Source organism: Myodes glareolus, chromosome 6 (assembly GCF_982192425.1).
Source record: "Myodes glareolus chromosome 6, mMyoGla1.1, whole genome shotgun sequence".
NCBI classification, from domain to species: domain Eukaryota; kingdom Metazoa; phylum Chordata; class Mammalia; order Rodentia; family Cricetidae; genus Myodes; species Myodes glareolus.
The window spans coordinates 11,527,470-11,546,540 of record NC_142031.1 but is presented as its reverse complement, the minus strand read 5'-3'; the positions used below and the strand labels follow the sequence as shown (position 1 = coordinate 11,546,540).

Below are 19,071 nucleotides of genomic sequence, written 5' to 3'. Positions count from 1 at the left end.
GGCAAAAAAGAAACAACGAAACTTCAAGATACTAAAGCAGCATTTAATTGCATTTAATTTGGGAACAACTGATTGTAGTAACAGTTCACAGACAGACACACAGTAGAATATTCTTATATGCCAGCTTGGAAAAAAAAAAAACAGCAGTCAAATTAAATCTACAGTACAAAAAAAAAAAATGTAGCCACTTCCCAAAACCTGGTAGGTCCCTTAAATCATCCATGCCCCAATATGGTGCAGGTCTCAGTAATGAACAGGGTTGCTAGCACATCCCTGCCACCTGTCCTTGGCTCTAGAGTAAATCAGATGGCACTTGCAATAAAACACAAATGCCTTCCATAGCAGACTCTCTCACACCAGTGTCACCCTGTACTAGAGTCTCTGGTGGCACCAATATTCTTAAAACAAGCTCATCTGAAGAAAAACTCGGAGAAATTGGGGTTCAACCTGAAGATCCGAAAGCAAAGCCATGTCACTGGCTCTTACCTCGATCTCAGTCCAAAAATGGCAATCCTGCCTCCAGGAATCTCAGAATAAAACTGTCTGAGAGCTGTTTCCTCCCATTTTACAATCCTCTCTAGGGCTGGGATTAAAGGTATGCACCACTGGGATTAAAGGCATGAACCACCCGGTTTCTATGGCAACTAGTGTGGCTACTGGGATTAAAGGTGCATGGTATCACTGCTTGGCTGGGGGCTGTTTTACTCTCCCAATCCCAGGCAAGATTTATTTATTAAAATACAACTGAAATGCCACTACACTCATCCCCTATCCTGAGGATTTAATGTGTGCCGGTCTGCCTATTACTTTCTTCTCCTAGATCATCATGCACCTGAATTCCGGCTATGGCTCACCTTGGTTCTAATACAGTGACCTCGCAGAACAGCCTTCTTTGTAACTCAGACCTTCCTCTAATTCTGCCTGCCATGCTTCCTCCCCGGCACTTGCTGCAGTGATTGTTGCCACAGTTCTTCCCTATCTGCTGGAAACTGCCTTGCCTGCCTCTCTGCATATAAACTGCAGAACCTCATTTACTTGGTTCACTGCGGTACCCACAGCATGCTGGGAAGTATTCTGTGCATGGGAACAAGCAAACATCCAGGACAGCCAAGAAGATAAGAGAACTGCAGATGGCTTTGAACAGTGCCCAGAGCTGAATGTGTGATGCCGAGTGGGCACAGCTTCTTTGTTGTTTTACTGGTTTTTAAAACTAGCGCAGAGCTAAACTGTCCTGGTTAACAGCAGTAGCATACGTAGGTCACTGCTTCCATCAGGAAGACACTGTGACTATCTATAGTCATTATATTGCCAATAGAGTCACTATATTGCAAATATTAATAATAATTTGAGCTATGCAAAAAATCAGGTGGGGGGCTTGTGACTCAGTAAATTAGTAAGCCTCCACTGTCCCTTGTTCTTGTGTAACTATAGCAGCATAGCTCCACACTAACCCACAGGGTATGTAGAAAAGACAAGGAAGTAAGTCGGTGCTGTGCTAAGCCACTGAGCTGGGGAGCTGTTTGCTACCTCTGCACAGCCAGAAGTATTCTGGCTGCTACAGTAGCAGGCTTTACATCCGAAGGGCTGCTGACTGGAAGCTCCTTTTCTCCCTGGAATGACCATCTCTCTGGCCCTCAATGTCTTTAGAAATAAAATGGGAATTCTAATGTCTGCACAGGGTGTTTTACAAATACTGTATTAACAGGAGAATCTGCATGCATTTTTTGTTTGCTTGCTTTTATTTATTTTGTTTTGTTTTTTTTGAGATAGGGTTTCTCTTTGTATCAGCCCTGGCTGTCCTGGAACTCTCTTTGTGACCAGGGTAGCCACAAACTCACAAAGATTCACCTGCCTCTGCCTCTCAAGAGCTGGGATTAAAGGCATGTGCCACCATGCCCGGCATAAACATTCTTAACAGAGTACTTGGAAAGTGTACTAAGAATTCAACAGGCACAAAATGGAATTAAACTCTACAGCATACCTAACTTAGGCTCCTTTGAGCCTATTTACATTGTGTCAGTAAACAACCTAGGAACCAGGAGAACATCACAGAGATGATCTCCAGTTTACAACAGTTTGAAATACAAAAGAAAAAGTTGTAATTTCTTAGACTTTACAGTGAGTTTAGCAGGATGTTACCATACTGAAAGCCCAGGAGCAACTGTGGAGGGTTAGTGCAGAATGTCAGCGAGGAAAAAAAGGATGGCTAGGATCCAAAAAATGGAGAAAATAAAAAATGAGGGCAAACATGACTGCCAGCCAGGCACAACTGTGAGGAGGAACAAGGACTCACCTGCATAGCAAACTGTGCTCCCTTTCAAGATGAAAGAGATGGTAAGAGAGTAAATACTAAACGAGAAACAGGGACAAGGAAGAAAAATAAAGAGCTCATGTTCTGGGGCATGTGGAGCCCCAGAAATGGCTTCAGAGGGAGAGCCTAGCAAATTACCTCTCTAGAAGGGACTTGGGACACACCAACACAACAGTGTGATGAGGGTGTGTACAATATGGGCAGGCTTTGAACTCTGTTGTTCCGCTTAAACAACATGACCCTAGCCAGATCATCCCCGTGTCTCAAATAGCTCATTCACGGGAGAAAAATGAGTCTCTGCTAATGTCTCTGGGATCACAGCCATTATGAGAAGCTTTGATTGCTGAAACACAACAGAGAGATGCTAATCATTTCCTAGAGGGAAAATTCCAACCAATCATAAAATAACTTTAGGATTTTAGTTATAAATCAATCTTGTTCAAGTTCAAACTTTTCCTGAATGTTATTGTGCAGATATTTGGAAAAATTTAGTATAATCTGGTTGACAATGATAGTGATAAGTACGAGAACAAAAGCCATAGACTATCTGAATAATTGTAATCTTTATTTTACTAACAATAGTGGAAAATACTAATGAACTTAATATTTCAGCATAATAAAGAAATTTAATTTCTTTAGAATGCTAAAAGTTTTAGTCAGGAAAAGTAGAAAGGTTTTATAATCCAAATAAAACTTTTCTCACTGCCAGTCCATTTAAATTACACACAAATCAGAAATGTGCTGGCCATTAGAACACACATGAATCCTTTCCTCCTGATACCTGGCACTTGGCATCAAAGGAAGCCCTGTATAGATCTAATATTAAAACTTGTCAAATGCAAAATGAGATTGTTAAAGAGCCAAAAACAAAATGGCTATTGCTACAACTCTTCTGGAATAGTATGCATACTCTTTGTTTGACACAATTGGGACATGAAAGCAAAATGCAAAGTACCAGAAAATAATAATAATAAGGCCCAAGCACACTTGATACCTTACTAACTCAGCAGGGAATGAAAATCAATGCACGGTTCAGCCTAAGCGTGACTGTCAGCTCCTCAGATAAATGAACACAGAACACAGCAAGAACAAAGTCCGCCTTGGAAAGTCACCAGCACTCCAGCCCAGCACTGACTCCTCTAACAAGCCCCAGACCGCAGAAAAGCCACTGCCTTTGAGTGACCAGGTTCACATTAAGAATCAATCTTAAAGTAAGAAAATAAATGAAATGCATACATAAATAATACCTCTGATGCATGAGGTATATATTCCCTACCCCCTCACCATTTCAAATATAATCTGCCTTCAAAAGCATGTCAGTAAATCTTCAACTATTACTGTAATAGAGACCATGTGCCCATGTGCTCACCAGACTTGTGTTTATGAGGTATAGTCCTCTGTATTCAAATAAACTTACTTCTGATAATGAAAGCAATGAAAAGAAATCAAAACGATCCACTCCAATAATTTCACCTCTCTCAATGCAACACAGGACAGAACAAATTAAACCTCATCACCTCACAAAATGACACTTGTGGTTTCTAATTAGAAGCACCTGGAAATGGCAAACAGGTGTCTAACGCTTCAATTGATAAGGCACAAACTGGTTTCGAGTCTTGAGAGTTTTAAGCTTTAAATACTTCACATCTTTGCTTTTAATTTCTTTAAAAGTTGCTTATGAAAAATGTTAAGAGAATGTTTCTGACAACCATAAATTTATGTATTTATTTATTTATTTATCTCTCTCTTTCTTTTTGAGATGGTGGTCTCTCTATTTTATAGTTCTGGCTGTTCTGAAACGTGCTCTGCAGCCCAGCCTAGCTTCTAACTCATACAGATCCACCTGCCTCTATCTCCCAAGTGCTGAGATTAAAGGAATGCTTACAAAAAAATTTGGGAGAATATTTCTGGAATCCATAAATGTCTGTAACTGTGAGAATGAGACCAAAAAAAAAATAAGACTATTGCTCTAGGATGCATTAAAATCGCATAGCTAGCACTACCTATCAGAACACCCTTTAGGTTAAAGAAATATCCAGAGCAGAATAGTTTAATCTCCCAGCAATCACACACCTTCCTCCAAGAGAAAAACATCTTACATTTCAGTATCTGCCTTCTGTATTATATACAAAGGACTTTCAAGGACAAATACTTGAAAGTTTCTGTTTGATCACTTGTGGTCTCTAAATTTTCAATCTTGGAAAACTACAAAATAAAAAGTTCAGAAAATAAAAACCTTAATATATATCAAACAAAGATACACTGAACCTTCACACTGAATGTGGCAGAAGAGAGGTTAAAAAAGAAAGTCTAAGTTAAAGTTCCTAAGAGTTAGTCTCCCTCAGGAACCAAAGAAACACCAACCCACACCAAGCAATGCACAACACATGCCATGCCTCACACAAACTCACACTATGAAAGCAGTGGACATATAATGGTGTTAGAAACAAACACAACATCCAAGGGGAAGGAATGAGGGTGTGTGTGTGTTTCTATGTTTTAAAATCAATAGCTGGACTAACATCTAGGTCATGAATTTGTGTAAATTTTTATTGTTAAACTCACCTGATACATTTTCAGTTCCTGTTGTGTTCTGTAAAGACACACACAACAAAGAAACTTCTTTGATTACATGAGCCCTAAAAAGAAAAACAGACAATTGTAATATGCACCTGCCTACAAGTTTACAGTGACTTAAAACCACATATGAACTATAGAGTATGCTTCAAGAGCTAGTCATAAAGCAACCCCTGCCAGTCAACCTCAGTCCATACTGATAACTAACTTCTCAGATTCATCATCATAATAAATATATTTCTCACTAAACCTTACTAGGGCTTCACTGTACTCTACAAAGCAGAACCATCAGAATGACATCATATTTTTGGTTAAGAATTGCATCACTCCCAAGGAGAAAAAAATCAGCTTTGTTAATAGTCAGAAGCACAAAGCCTAGAGGAGTAAGTGGCGTGCAACTCAGGCGTCCTTCTTTTGCTTCAGTATTTGCTGCATGCAAACACAATTAGACTCCATTACTGTTTTTCAAGCTCCTAAAGCAGAAAGGTGAACTGACTAGAAAGGGCTACATGAAATTCTCTTCAAAGGGATGAATAAAAAGCAGGCAGTATCATGCAAAGCTTTTAAAAGAGGTCTGGAAAGAACTACAATCATGCCTCGCTACAGTGTTGTGTCTGACATAGTCACTGACATAGTTTCTACAGACAGCTCTTCTGTAAATACAGATGGCATACAGTCACACACCTCTTACACTAGTGCAGTCAACAACTGACCACATCCACAGTGAGGATCCCGTGCCACTGTTGTCCTGCCTCGTGGTGAGCACTGGTCTCAGCAATGTCGTACCAGTACATTTATGACATTCAAAAATAAAACTACCCAATAATACAATGTCAAATCATACCCTTAAGTGGTGTGTGACTGCATTCACTTCTAAATAATAATCTACTAGCCAGGTGTGGTGTCACACTGTAATTCCAGCACTTGGAAAGGTGGAGACAGGAGGACTTGGGAGTTGAAGGTCAGCTTGAGTTACAGTAACACTACTTTAAAACTACATTACACTATCTTTTAAAAGTCTATGTAAATGGTTCTTTCTATATAATGTATGCTCATGTAGGCCTGGTGGCTCATGACTATAATCCCAGAACTTCAAAATTAGAGGCAGGAAAATAAGAGTTCAAGTTTACTCTGAGCTACATTACATTAGATAGTATCCCCCCCAAAAAATTAATTTGTTAAAGATTTAAAAATAAATGAAAAGTATATAGATATAGATACAATGTATGTCCCAAGTCAGTTAGTGCCATTCATGTACACAAATCCTGGCACTTTCAGCAGCCCTTCCACTGTAGCATTGTCAATGTCGCCAGTAAAGCACATACACACATGCACCATGGCATGTTGTTCTCTTATTTTCTCATGCACTTCCTTAATCCACAGGACACCACCTATACGGTAACTGTCTGATCTGACTGGCAATGATACAAGGGTATGTGATATAAAGCACACACTTCAGACTGGATGGATAAATGCCTGCCCCATGAGAAGCAATGGTGTTTTAATGGGCTCCATTCCTGGCAGGTTCTCTAGGATGAGCTGACTTTCTGTCCTTTCTTTGAGCTGCTGACCATACTCACCTGATGACATTTAACAATGAGGTATTATATTTAAATCTTGCCCTGCTCATCAATTAATTTTTATGTGCACTGTACCCCAGGAATGCCCTCCACAGCATTCCGTCTTGTTACACAGGTCAGTGGTAAACTCTCTGTATATTTGGTAGAGAAAATGTCAAGGTAAATGAAGGGCAACCCATGGTGTCAGTTCCTTCAAAGAAGTGGTTCTCAACCTTCTAATGTTGTGACCCTTTAATACAGTTCCTCACCTTGTGGTGACCCCAACCATAAAGTTATTTTGTTGCAACTTCATAACGCTAATTGTGCTAGTATTATGAATCACAATGTAAGCATCTGTGTTTTCTAAGGTCTTCGGAGATCCTCATGAAAGGGTGGTTCAACTCCCAAAATGATCTTGACCCACAGGTTGAGAATCACTGCATAGAAGTTTAACACTTAGCATGTTTCTCATAGATATTCAATATGACCTTCCCCAGGATACATACAATACAGTAAACACAACTAACCCTATTGCCTGAGACTTAATCTGCTATTCTGAATAGTGGCTCTGGGGTATGAAGAGTTACCAATTGTCTCTTAGACATGCATACCTGGCCCCCATACAAGGTTTACTGGAAACTATCAGCTCCTCTAGGCCTGTGTGACATCTTATGCTCCGGGTTTCTCTTATCTTCTTCAAGCCTTTATATGTGAGTTTATGAATATGGCCAAGGGAGATGTGTGGAAGGACTGGACTTCCATGCCATTTCCCTTAGTTTGGTTTTTCCTTCTCTGAAGACTCAACAGCATCATTTTAACAATTACATATGGAGCTTCTTCCACGGATAGCGCCCGTGCTGCCTTCACATACTTACTCTGATGATCTGTTTGGAGGGAAGCACTGGCATCTTCAGCTAGCAAGACCTAGCTTTGGGCTGACTAGGAAAACTCGGTCATGCTATGCAAGCCTGGTTTCTACTACTACTTAATGGTATGGTGCTACTATTCGATTTTGTTTGGGTTTGTGTTGCAATTTAACAGTTTTACTGGGCTATTCGTGTATCGTGTAACTAACTCAATTACAACGCACAGATCAAGAGTATTTACCAGACTGAAGAGACGATGCCTCAGTAGTTAAAAGCATTTGTTGCTTTTGCAAAGGATCCAGTTTCCACTCCAAATACCTAATAGCGGCTCACAACCTTCTGTAACTCAAGAAATCCAATACCCCCTTCTGACCTCTGCAGGCATCAGGCATGCACATACATGAATGTATGTGCACAAACATACATGCAGGCAAAACATTCAACCACATAAAAAGAAATAAATAAATCTTCAAAGAGAGAGAAAGGGGAGGGAAGAGTGTGTGTGTGTGTGTGTGTGTTTGCCATGCTGCCAGAGTTGTACAACCATATCCACAATCACTCATGGGACATTTTTGTCAGCACAAAAGGAAACCTTAGCAGTGACAACATCCACCCCTAACTCTTACTCCTCAGCATGCAGCACTCAGCACCATCTAACCCACTTCTTGTCATATAGATTTGCCAATTCTGAACAGTGTACTTTGTAAAGAGAAAAAATGACAATGAAGGACCTTGACGGGATTCATTTTACGTTCCAGAAATTAGGCAGCACTCCATTCCATATGTCTTCACTAGCCTGTCACCTATCCCACCTTGAGCACCTACAATGTGTACGGCACTGCTCATGGGCCATAAACAGGGAACATCCCTAACCTCTAGGGGAGAGGCCCACAATAAGCAAATACAGAAAATACCTGCAATATGAAGAAAGTGCTATACAAAAAAGCAAGGAGAGGTTTGTCAAGAGGATGGATCATAGTCTCCTGTCTCTACACCTGTCAAATCAACAAGCTGGTCTAGGGAGAGGAAGAAGAGCTGTGACCGAGAAGGTAAAAGAAGGAAGAGAATGGGTACCAAGGAAGCTAGAATGAGCTGAAAAGTCTATAGTCGGCAGATCTGAGTGCTTGGGCACCAAGGTGAACAACCTACAGCGGCAATATCAGGCAAAGGACAATGCTGGTTTGGCGTGGTGGAGAAGGAGAAAGAAGAGGCTGCTGGATCCTGGGTACAATTGCAAACTTCAGCTGCCAGAGTAGCAAGAGATGAACGATGAAAGAAAGAGCAAGTCGGGATGAAACCTAGGTCCCTATCCTCCCAAAACTGGGGGTAGGAGGGTAGTGCTTCCTAGGGGCCCCCTCCCATCTGCTTTGCAGTTGGTTTTCCCTATTTCACATTTTTTCTTCTTTCCTTTTCCCCAGTCTTTGTTGCTAGCTCACAGGCACAATCCGAACAGCAGTTATCTGCTATCTGACACTCAACAGATAAGACAGTGCAGCACTTAAAACATTTCATTCTTTGATGCGTTAGCTTAATAAGTGGCAACTTTTTCTAATGAAAAAAAATCTACCATGTAACTCGAACTGTTACATAATGAAGCATATTCTAAGACTTCCCACACTACTTGCTTCCTCCTTGCCCAAACAAAAGCCCACTTGATGTGGGATTCCCCTCTGTATGCTGTGAATATGTTTTATTATCATTGGTTAATGAATAAAGCAGTTTCAGCCAATGGCTTAGCAGAGCAAAGCCAGGCAAGAAATCTGAACAGAGATATAGAGAGAAAGTAGGCAGAGACAAGAAAATGCCATGTAGCTGCCGAAGGAGAAAGACCAGAACCTTTCTGGTAAGTCACAGCCTTGTAGCAATCCACAGATTAACAGAAATGGGTTAATTCAAGGTGTAAGAGCTAGCTAGAAATATGCATGAGTCATCGGCAAAACCGTGTTGTAATTAATATAGCTTCAGTGTGTTTATTTGGGTCCAGGTGGCCAGGAAACAAAAGAGCAGCCTCCATCTACAAATGGAGCCATACATTTGGGGCTAATATGCATGGCCAGCAACACACTTCGGGTCCCAGTGCTTGTATGCCCACTCAGGGTTAGGAGGAAAGTAGCTGAGAGCATGCCTGCCGCTAAGTACCCCTGCCTGGGCAAGCAGCTAGATCGGGTCTGTTAGGTGTACACAAGCATAAACGAATGGCAGATTCCCTCTGCCATACACGAAAACATGTCCAGGCCACGCAGCACTCTACATGACAAATTTAGCATTTACTCAGACAAAAGGGATTTATGTGCTGCATGTTCCTTCCCAGAGTTGAGGTGATGAGCACGGCTCCTACCCAGTAGTCCCAGAGCTGACATAAAGGTACCTCCACCATATTGAAAGGCTGAGAGAGGCAGAGTCAGCATCCAGGGCCACTGCAACCACACTTCTTACCATTTTAAAATGCTCTTTGTCCGAAAAGATGTACAATAAAGACAGATTCAGACAAAAATAAACCTCTGAATGGGTCACAGTATGTTTTTTAAAAAGTACATAGACTTGGGAGAGAGAAGAGTATAAAAAGGAATAAAGAAAAATAAGCCATGTAAAGATGGAAAATACACAGAGTCTGGAATATGTATATTATTGTGTTTTCTTTGAATTTTTTGACTGCAGAGACACATTTGATTCTGGGGGCTGCTAAGCTAAACCAACATAAAGGTAGCTTGACTGCAAAATTTGAGTCTACGGATAAGTTGCTTTGGAAAAGAGGTTCTGCTTTTGTTTCCACAAAAGATGAGAACCTGTAGATTCCTTCCAGGCTAATATGGTTTGATGGAACAAGACCCCCTGAAAGTTCTCTGTTAACCCTAAAAATACTTCACACAACAAAAGGCAGGAAGCAGTTTGGAGAAAATTACGCCCAAATTTCCAAAATGATTGTTTATAAATGTTTTGTTTGTTTTCATTTAAAGGGGAATATGATATAGAGATAAGTACTTTACATTGGTATGGACTTTGGTGTATTAATACAAATTTAAGGTCAATTTAGTTATATGCATATTTCTACTCTTCTTTAAGGCATTGTATTTGTACAGCTTATTTAAAAATGCAATATATAATTTAAAAATACAGCTTAGTAAACAGTCATTTATAATAAACTGTTAGTCATGTTAGGTTTTCCAGATAGACAGAGATACATTTCAGTTAGATAAATAATCTTCAATGTGTCAAAGACCTACAGAAGAAAGTGACAGACTAATTGCCAAAATAAACCAAAGAGCCTTTCATATTTCCTGCTTCATGAAAAAATCTGCTGGATACTATGGGCCTATAGGCTGAAGATGGATGCCCCAATGTGACAGAAGAACTTTGGGTGGCTGTCCAGGCAGCGAGATGTCTCTGTCAATTCTACAGTTTTGGTTTGGTTTGGTTTGGTTTGGTTTGGTTTGGTTTTTGGTTTTTCGAGACAGGGTTTCTCTGTATCTTTGGAGCCTGTCCTGGAACTAGCTCTTGTAGACTAGTCTGGCCTCGAACTCACAGAGATCCGCCTGCCTCTGCCTCCCAAGTGCTAGGATTAAAGGCGTGCATCACCACTGCCCGGCATTTCTACAGTTTTGAAAGTGTTTGAAAAGTAAATACTTCCTGTTTACTTAGGTAATATTATATCCTTCTGGGGTTGCTGGAGAGTTGAAGACAGATAGTTATAGTTTTCCTTGTTATAATAAAAGATAAATTAGACATAAAACTTTAGACTCACAAAGATAGGATAAAGTATTTTTCTTAATTTGTCAAATGTAACTGGACTAAATATTGTAGCTATAATTCTTGCTTGATAACTGTTTTGTATATGTAATTTTACTATGTTAAAGTTAAAACCTTTTTAATTAGACAGGAAAGGGGAGATGATGTGGGATGTCCATCTGTATATGTGGTTGCTTTTATTGGTTGATGAATAAAGCTGTTTTGGTCAACGGCTTAGCAGAGTAAAGCCAGGCAGGAAATCTGAACAGAGATAGAGAGAAAAAGAGTACATGGAGTCAAGGAGACACCATGTAGCCACCTAAGAAATAAGAAGTAATAACCACAAGCCTTGTGGTAAAACATAAAATATTAGAAATGGATTAATTTAAGATATAAGAGTTAGTTAATAAGAAGCCTGAGCTAACAGGCCAATCAGTGTTATAATTAACAGAGTTTCTGTGAGAGATTATTCAGGTCTAAGTGGCCATGAAACAAAAGAGCAGTATCCACCTACACCCACTGATCATTTCTTGTTGGAAAATACAAGGATCTTAACACCTTCTATTAAAAGTTCACTAAATACCTATGTTCAAGGGACTCCCATCTCTGTCACTTCTAATCCTAACTGCTAAAAAAACATATCCTTTTTTTTCTTTTTCCCTCTTGATTCCCAACATGATAAATTACATACCTAAAACTTCAAAACCCAGGGAGATGGATCTGCAGGTAAAGGCACTTACTGCCAAACCTGACCTGGTATCTTCGGTTCAATCCCCAGAACACATGTGAACAGAAAGAACCAATTCCTCCAGTTGTCTTGACTTACACACACACACACACACACACACACACACACACACACAGAAAGAGAGAGAGAGAGAGAGAGAGAAATGCATGCACCCACACATAAATATACACAAATAACATAAATAAGCGTACCTTTTTAAAACAACATTGTGAAGTATCAAGGCTATTACAAGCCCAACAGACTACCCAGCTAATTTTTTAGTATATGTATGTATGTAGTGTGTGTCAGGGTGTGTACACACATATTCGCATGTGAGGGTCACAGCAGTAAACTTGTGTGCACGAGTATGTGGAGCCCAATGGGTTTACATCAGATTATCTCCTCAATGGATCTCCACTTTATCTACTCAGTCAGGATCTCTCACTGGGCCCAGAACTTGCTGACTCAGCTAGTCTATGTAGCTAGCTTTCCCTGGGATCCCACTTCACCTCCTGAATGCTAAGATTATAGACAGGGAAGCCACTATTTGTATATGGGTGCTGGGAATCTGAACTCCAGTCCTTACACGTTTGCAGAGAGTGCTTTATCCACTGATGCCATCTCCCCAGCCTTCCTGTTTTTCTAGGTTAAATTCTCTCTAAAGTATGCTAAAGTAAAGGCATGTACGGTAGTGTGTGCCTGTCACCCTAGCTACACAGGAAACCAGGTAGGAGGATCACTCTTGAGTCTAGAAGATAAAGACAAGCTTGAACAACCTAGAAAGCAGTCTCTCTACAAGAATCACTGTGTACTGAACTGAACAGCCCCTGGCCTGAGACTGTCTTTCACTATAGGCATTTAGCACTACCCTGGCCCATCAATGCCAGCGGTGCCACAATTATTTTCACAACTTAAAAACCTGCATACCTTCCCAAACACAAGCTAAGGAGCTGAGAAAAAGGGTCTGTAGGAATCACGTGACTAGTGGAATAGGAGCACATGTGCTATCTTTAGTAATGACAAAGTCCAAACACTACTGTGAAGTAACTTTCTTAAGGATCCACCAGAACTGCTCAAAAACCCCAAAGCCCTGGCAGTACTTTGACCTTGGCACTGAGTGGAACAGCACCACTTCCACATTCCCACTTAGCTAATGTATGGCATCTCAAAGGCAAAGTTTATCCACGAGAGATCCACAATGGATCCTATCAATGCAGAGGCAGAGAAGAATCTTCTCACACATATCTTCAAAACCATTCCAGCATAGGGTGGTAGTGGCACACACTGTTAATCCCAGCACTTGGGAGGTAGAAGCAGGTGAATCTCTGTGAGTTCAAGGCCAGCATGGTCTACAGAGCAAGTTTCAGAACAGTCAGGGTGTGTTACACAGAGAAACTCTGTCTCAAAAAAAAAAAAAAAAATCCAGCAAATGCTTTTTTGTAACTTTTTTAGATTTAGTTTGTATGCATGTACACCACATGAATGCCTGGTGCCCACAGAGGTTAGAAACAGGCGCTGGATATTTCCTGCAAATGGAGTTAGAGCCAGTTGTGAGCTACCACGTAGGTGCTGGAACCACACTCCTATCCTTCATAAGAACAAGTGTGCTGAACTGCTGAGCCAGCTCTCCAGGCCAGCAAATTCTTTTTTAACACTAAAAGCTTCAGTGCTTCTGACTTTCTACATACTACTACATACCGAAAAGAGGTAGAAAAAGTGCAGTGGACGACAGATGCATTAGTCACAGAGAGCACGGACCGCTGGAAAGGTGTGCACTTCTGCTCCTCTTTGTGTTTCTAAGGTTCTAAGCACATGCGTGCACTTATTTTCTTCTTAGATTTATTTATTTTGCTTTAGGAATATGGGTGTTCTGTCAGAATATATAAATGTGTGGACATATATATACATATGTATGTATGTATATGTGTGTGTGTATATATATATATATATATATATATGCATACATCTTGTAGGTGCCTGGTGTCCACAGAGATCAGAAAAGAATGTCAAATCCTTTAAAGCTGGAGTTACGGATGGTTGTAAGCCACCATATGGGTGTTGGGAGCTAAATCTGGGTCCTCTGAAAAAGCAACAAGTGATCTTGATCACCAAACCATCTCTCCAGAAACTTTTTTTTAAAAACAGTAAGTGGCCTGGGCTGCAAGAGACAATATACATATTTAAAAAAAAAACAAAAAAACAAAAAACAAAACAACGATCCTTCTACCTCTAAAAAGAAACAATGATCCTCCTACCTCTGCCTTTGGAGAATTGGGATTATAGCGTGTGCTGCCGTGCCTAGTTTATAAAGTGCTAGGGATAAAACCCAGGACTTCTGGCATGCTAGGCAAAGACTATGAACTTGTACACATCCAACTGTACATACCAAAGTACTGCTTTCAAATTCCGGAGCAAATCAACCTTACCAATATTAACCTGTTAATATATAAAGGTGACTTGAGTATTAAGGGTCAGTAGCAAAATACTAAACTGAAAATTACTGGTCTCTCACAGTAACAGAACAATCTGAACAACTGGCAACATGTTTCAGAGACCTGCAAATGGAGAAATGGAGTGCTAAGTGACACTCCAGCCCTGGGTGTGCACAGACCCGTAGCCACTCGGCGTCCTCTGCAATAGAGCAGAGTCTAGCTAAGGACGACACACCAGCACAAATCAAACACACGTGACACTGCTTATGCTAACTTTGTGCACATCTGAAAACTCAGGAGTTTTACAAAGCTAGAGAAAAAGCAACCATTTTTAAAAAGTCAAAGTCTAGAAGAAAGGAAAAATGATGAAAGTGCTCACCCACAAATCCCTCATCGTAGTTATTTCTGGGTCGCTTTAGCTCTTTTGTTCTTATTTGAAAAATACTGTAACTTCAAGGCTGTCATTTTTAAATTGCATTCATTTACTGCATGTGTGTGCTTGCCACTGTGTGCATGTAGGGGTCAGAGGACAACCTGTGGGAGTCAGTAGATTCTTTCCTTCCAGAAACTTCCAGGGACCAAAGTTCAGTCACCCGGCTTGCTGGCAAATGCCCTTACTTGCTAGGCCATCTCACTGGCCTAATTTTTCCCACATTATAACATCAAGAATAAGTAGAGATTACTGAGTTGTAAGACTCCGGAAGCTCACAGACAAAGAACAAAACAGACATCAGCACAGGGGCCAGCATGCTGTGCCTGAGACAGACCAAAATGCAATGAAGACAGACGAGCTGCAAGGAACAAGTGCACTGTAGAGGTAGACCAGAACTGCAATAAACACAGACAAGGTAGTACAAGGTCTGGCAACAGCACTTTGTGAAAGGAGTCTCACAAGTCTAATAATAACAAATTATTATAAAAACAGTCTAATCACTACAAGTAAGCATCATGGCAGTAAACAATATGGTGACGGAGCTTTTAGCCTAGCACATTTCCTAACTGGTTTACTCTGACCAAAACACTCTCACAACCCACAAACTTAAAAATGAAAAATTAAAACCATGCTGACATCTCAAAATCATATTTTATCAATTTACAAACACCACCAGACTCGTCAGGATCCCTACCAGGAGGGTAGCACCAGCAGGCCACGACGGAAACAGGCACTGCTCACACTATACCTGCTCAGAGAAAAACGTGTCCATTTTCCTTTCCCAAAATAATATATTTTCACAAATCACTTAAGTTTCACCCTAAAAATACAAAGCCCCAATTTTTTCTTGAAGAGACAAATTATATGAGTGGCTTGTTGATGGCATGTTTGCAGAACATGTGCAAAGCTGCAGTGTTGCCAAAACAGAGAAGAAAATGCAGACAGTATTACCAGGCTACATAAACTGCAGCAAGAACTATACTGAAATGTGTAGCGCTTTAAGAACAGGGAGACTTGTGTGTTTGTGTGTAGATCACGAAAGCAGGAAGATTGAGCAAAAGCTGACTCACTGGGTGTGGCCTCTGCTGAAACCTGTCTCTCCCCCTCCCCAGGACTTCTACCCAATACCAAGGAGAGAGGAGGTAGAGGAGACCACAGAGACAGCAGCAGATCCGGCTTGGTGCCGGGCTGGTAACAGAGAGCCCTCAAGTGTTGTCACACTGCAGTACACTGATTTCCATCGCGTAGCCCAGAGCAACAGCAACTGCCCCAGGGGCCGGATCCCTCAATGTGCACAGCAGAATATTCTGGGACACAAACCTGATTTAGGACATAGGGTTTTAGAGAGCTGACACAGGTGAACACTGTTTCCATGCAGCAGACTGAAAACCCCGGCCTCCTCCTCCCAGAGCTACAGACACAAATGAGAAAATGGGGCTGATTAAGAGCTCTGTTGAAAATATGTAAGTTACAGAGCTCTGAGGTCAACAGCCCTCCACTCTAGAGGGCCTTAAGCAATTAAACACCATCATATTAAAATGTCAAGTAAGAGACCAGTTGACATCCTAAGAAAGTAATATAAATCTGCATTTAGACTGCAGGCACCCAGGGGCTTTCCAATCAAATGAGATTTTTTTACTCTACAACAGTGGTTCTCATCCGGTAGGGTCATGACCCCTTTGGGGGTTAAATGACCCTTCTTTCATAGCAGTGACCTAAGACCATCCAAAAACACAAATACTTACATTACAATTCAAAACAGTAGCATTATGAAGTAGCAACAAAAATAATGTTATGGTGGGGTCACCACAACATGAGGAACTGTATTAAAGGGTTGCAGCATTAGGAAGGCTGAGAACCACTGCTCTAAAACAAAAGGGGCTGGGTAAATAACTGATGAAGTGCTTGCTGAGTAAGTTTGGGAACCTCAGTTCAATTCTTAGCACTCTGGTAAAGAAGGCAGGTGCCACAGCATACACACTTATAATCCAGTGCCGACAGATGAGGGTCCTGGGTACTTGCTGGCCAGCCTGCCTCATCCATCAGCAAGCTCCTGTGAGAGACTTTCTCTCAAAATATAAAGTGGGCTGAGGAAATGGGTCAATGAGTAAAATACTTATTTGTCATGCAGATGTGAGGACCTGAGTTTGAATTCCTAGAACCCATTTAAAAGTTGGGCACAATAGCATGCATGTATGTCTGTAATCCCTGCTCAGAGACAGGACATAGAGATAGATTGAGTCCCAGGAAGCTCGCGAGCCAGTTAGCCTGGCATACACAGCAGCGAATAAAAAATCCTGCCTCAGACAAGATAGGTGAGGACCAACACCAAAGTTGTCCTCTCACTTCCTTCTGTGCCCACATACATGCACTCATGAGCACAAGTGCGCACACACAAATAAAAAAGAAAGAAAGTAGATAAAAGCAATTACAAGATGTGCTGGGGTAAAGATGGTACAGAAAATGTGGGAGTGACCAACTGATGACTGGCCCAGCTGGAGACACTTATCCTGAGAGGAAGCTCACCCCTGAGGGCAAGGACCCAGAGGTGAGACACCCCAGAGACCTAGGAGAGAACCAAATACCACTGGCAAAAGTCAATGAAATGATTCCTGATGATATTCTGCTATATTCACAGACTGGTGCCTCAGTCAACTGTTATCAGAGGCTTTACTCAGCAACTGATGGAAAAAGAAGTAGAGACCCACAGCCAAATATTAGGGGAAACTTGAGGAATCCTGCGAGAGGGGTAAAATGGATTGTAGGAGCCAGCCGGATCAAGGGCACACAAGAAAACTCACTGAATCAACTAACCTGGCTCACAGGAGCTCAAAGAGACTGAATTGACAACCAGGGAGCCTGCACGGGACTGACCTGGGCCCTCTGCATATATGCTACAGCTGTGTAGCTTGGTCTTTGAGGAAGACTCCTAAGTGAGAGCAGGGGTTGTCTCTGATTCCACCACCTGCTTTTAGGACCCATCCCTCCTACCAGATTGTTTCATTTGGCCTTAAGAGAACAGGAGGTACCTAGTCTCACTGTAGCTTGATATACCATGGCTGGCTGATATCTACGGGAGGCTCACCAGTATCTGAAGAAAACAGAGGAGGAGAGGATGGGGTAGGGGCGCTGAGAGGAAAAGAGGTAGGAGGAACTTTGGTTTGGATGTAAAAACAATAAATAAAAACAAAAAAAGAAAATTGGGTAGGAAAAATAAATAAATAATAAAGATCAAAAGAATCAATGGGAAATTCTTCACAAAAGATTACTCCCAAGCTGGGGATGTGGATCAGTGGAAGAGTACTTGCCTAGCATGCATGAAATAATGGGTCCAAAGGTCCTAGCACCCACTAACAGAGCTAAACTTAGAGATAAATGTTGGCCATTGTAGATTATCACCTGCCTGGCTGAGAGTAAAGACACCTACACCTATATATCATATACCTATGGCAGATGTCACTGGACGTGGATTCCTCCACCGTGGTGTCAAGCCTTTCACACTGTGGGTTATCTTATCTCCCGCTGTAGCAGCAGATACCCCTCACTGTTATCTTATCTCTCGCTGTAGCAGCAGATACCCCTCACTGTTATCTTATCTCTCGCTGTAGCAGCAGATACCCCTCACTGTTATCTCTCGCTGTAGCAGCAGATATCCCCCACTGGACCAAGAACAGGAAGATCAGTGTCAGTTTTCTTGGGAGAAATAATCCTATCCCAACAAAACATCCTTGAACCAAAATTTTCCATATTTTAACGACTAATTGTCAAAAAAAAAAAACCTGCAGATGCAAAGATGAGCACCAGAGGTGGGAACGGGGCAGGAGCACTTGTGCTTTCTACTCAGACCCTGTGCTCTGCCTGGGGGCCACTACAAATCCAGAGTTACAAGGGGTCCCAACCAGAGGACTGCGACCCACTGCTAACTGCACATCCTGCAAAATGGCACCAGGATAAAGAAGCTTCAATTAAAAGATTCCTAATATTTTGTTAGTTGTATAAAAAGTTGTAATTATTGGAAAAGAAAGTAAAATCAATTCTTCACTAATCCTCAAAAGACAAGTCTCATGAAGAATGTCTAAAGTGAGGAGGGAATGTGACCACTCATTCCAGTTACCCTACGAAGTCTCAGCCGATTGCCTCGAGTGACTTTTCCCACGAGAGTTCCCAATACAGAACTGCCTTTGTAGTTAAACTCTGAAAAGTAAGAGATATTCAGAACTCCTGCTAAGAGTTTCCTGAAAAGCAAACAGAACTACAGCAACATGGACATGGTGAGTATGTCACCTTAGTGCAAATTTAACTCAGAAACTCCCAAAGGTTTCATCTTCTCATGCTTCGGAGGCAGCTTGCAGCTCTCAAGGTTTTTCCCACACACTGTGGAACACAGGAAAACTAATCAGGTACAGAACTCAGACCCACAATGGGTTTCCTGAGAACTGT

General features: G+C 41.3%; 1 protein-coding gene across 4 annotated transcripts in view; it reads right to left on the bottom strand.

Moving 5' to 3' along the window:
• Nucleotides 1-19,071, bottom strand: part of Prdm2 (PR/SET domain 2) — a 106,117-nt gene that overhangs the window by 80,070 nt on the left and 6,976 nt on the right. For 3 of the 4 annotated variants that reach the window (XM_087906917.1, XM_087906918.1, XM_087906916.1), the window contains exon 2: nucleotides 4,877-4,950. The exons of the other annotated variant lie outside the window; for it this stretch is intronic. In XM_087906917.1, coding sequence (XP_087763043.1) covers nucleotides 4,877-4,885 — 9 coding nt within the window. In that variant the 5' untranslated portion in view covers nucleotides 4,886-4,950. The remainder of the gene's footprint in view (nucleotides 1-4,876; nucleotides 4,951-19,071) is intronic. 4 annotated transcript variants of the gene reach the window in all.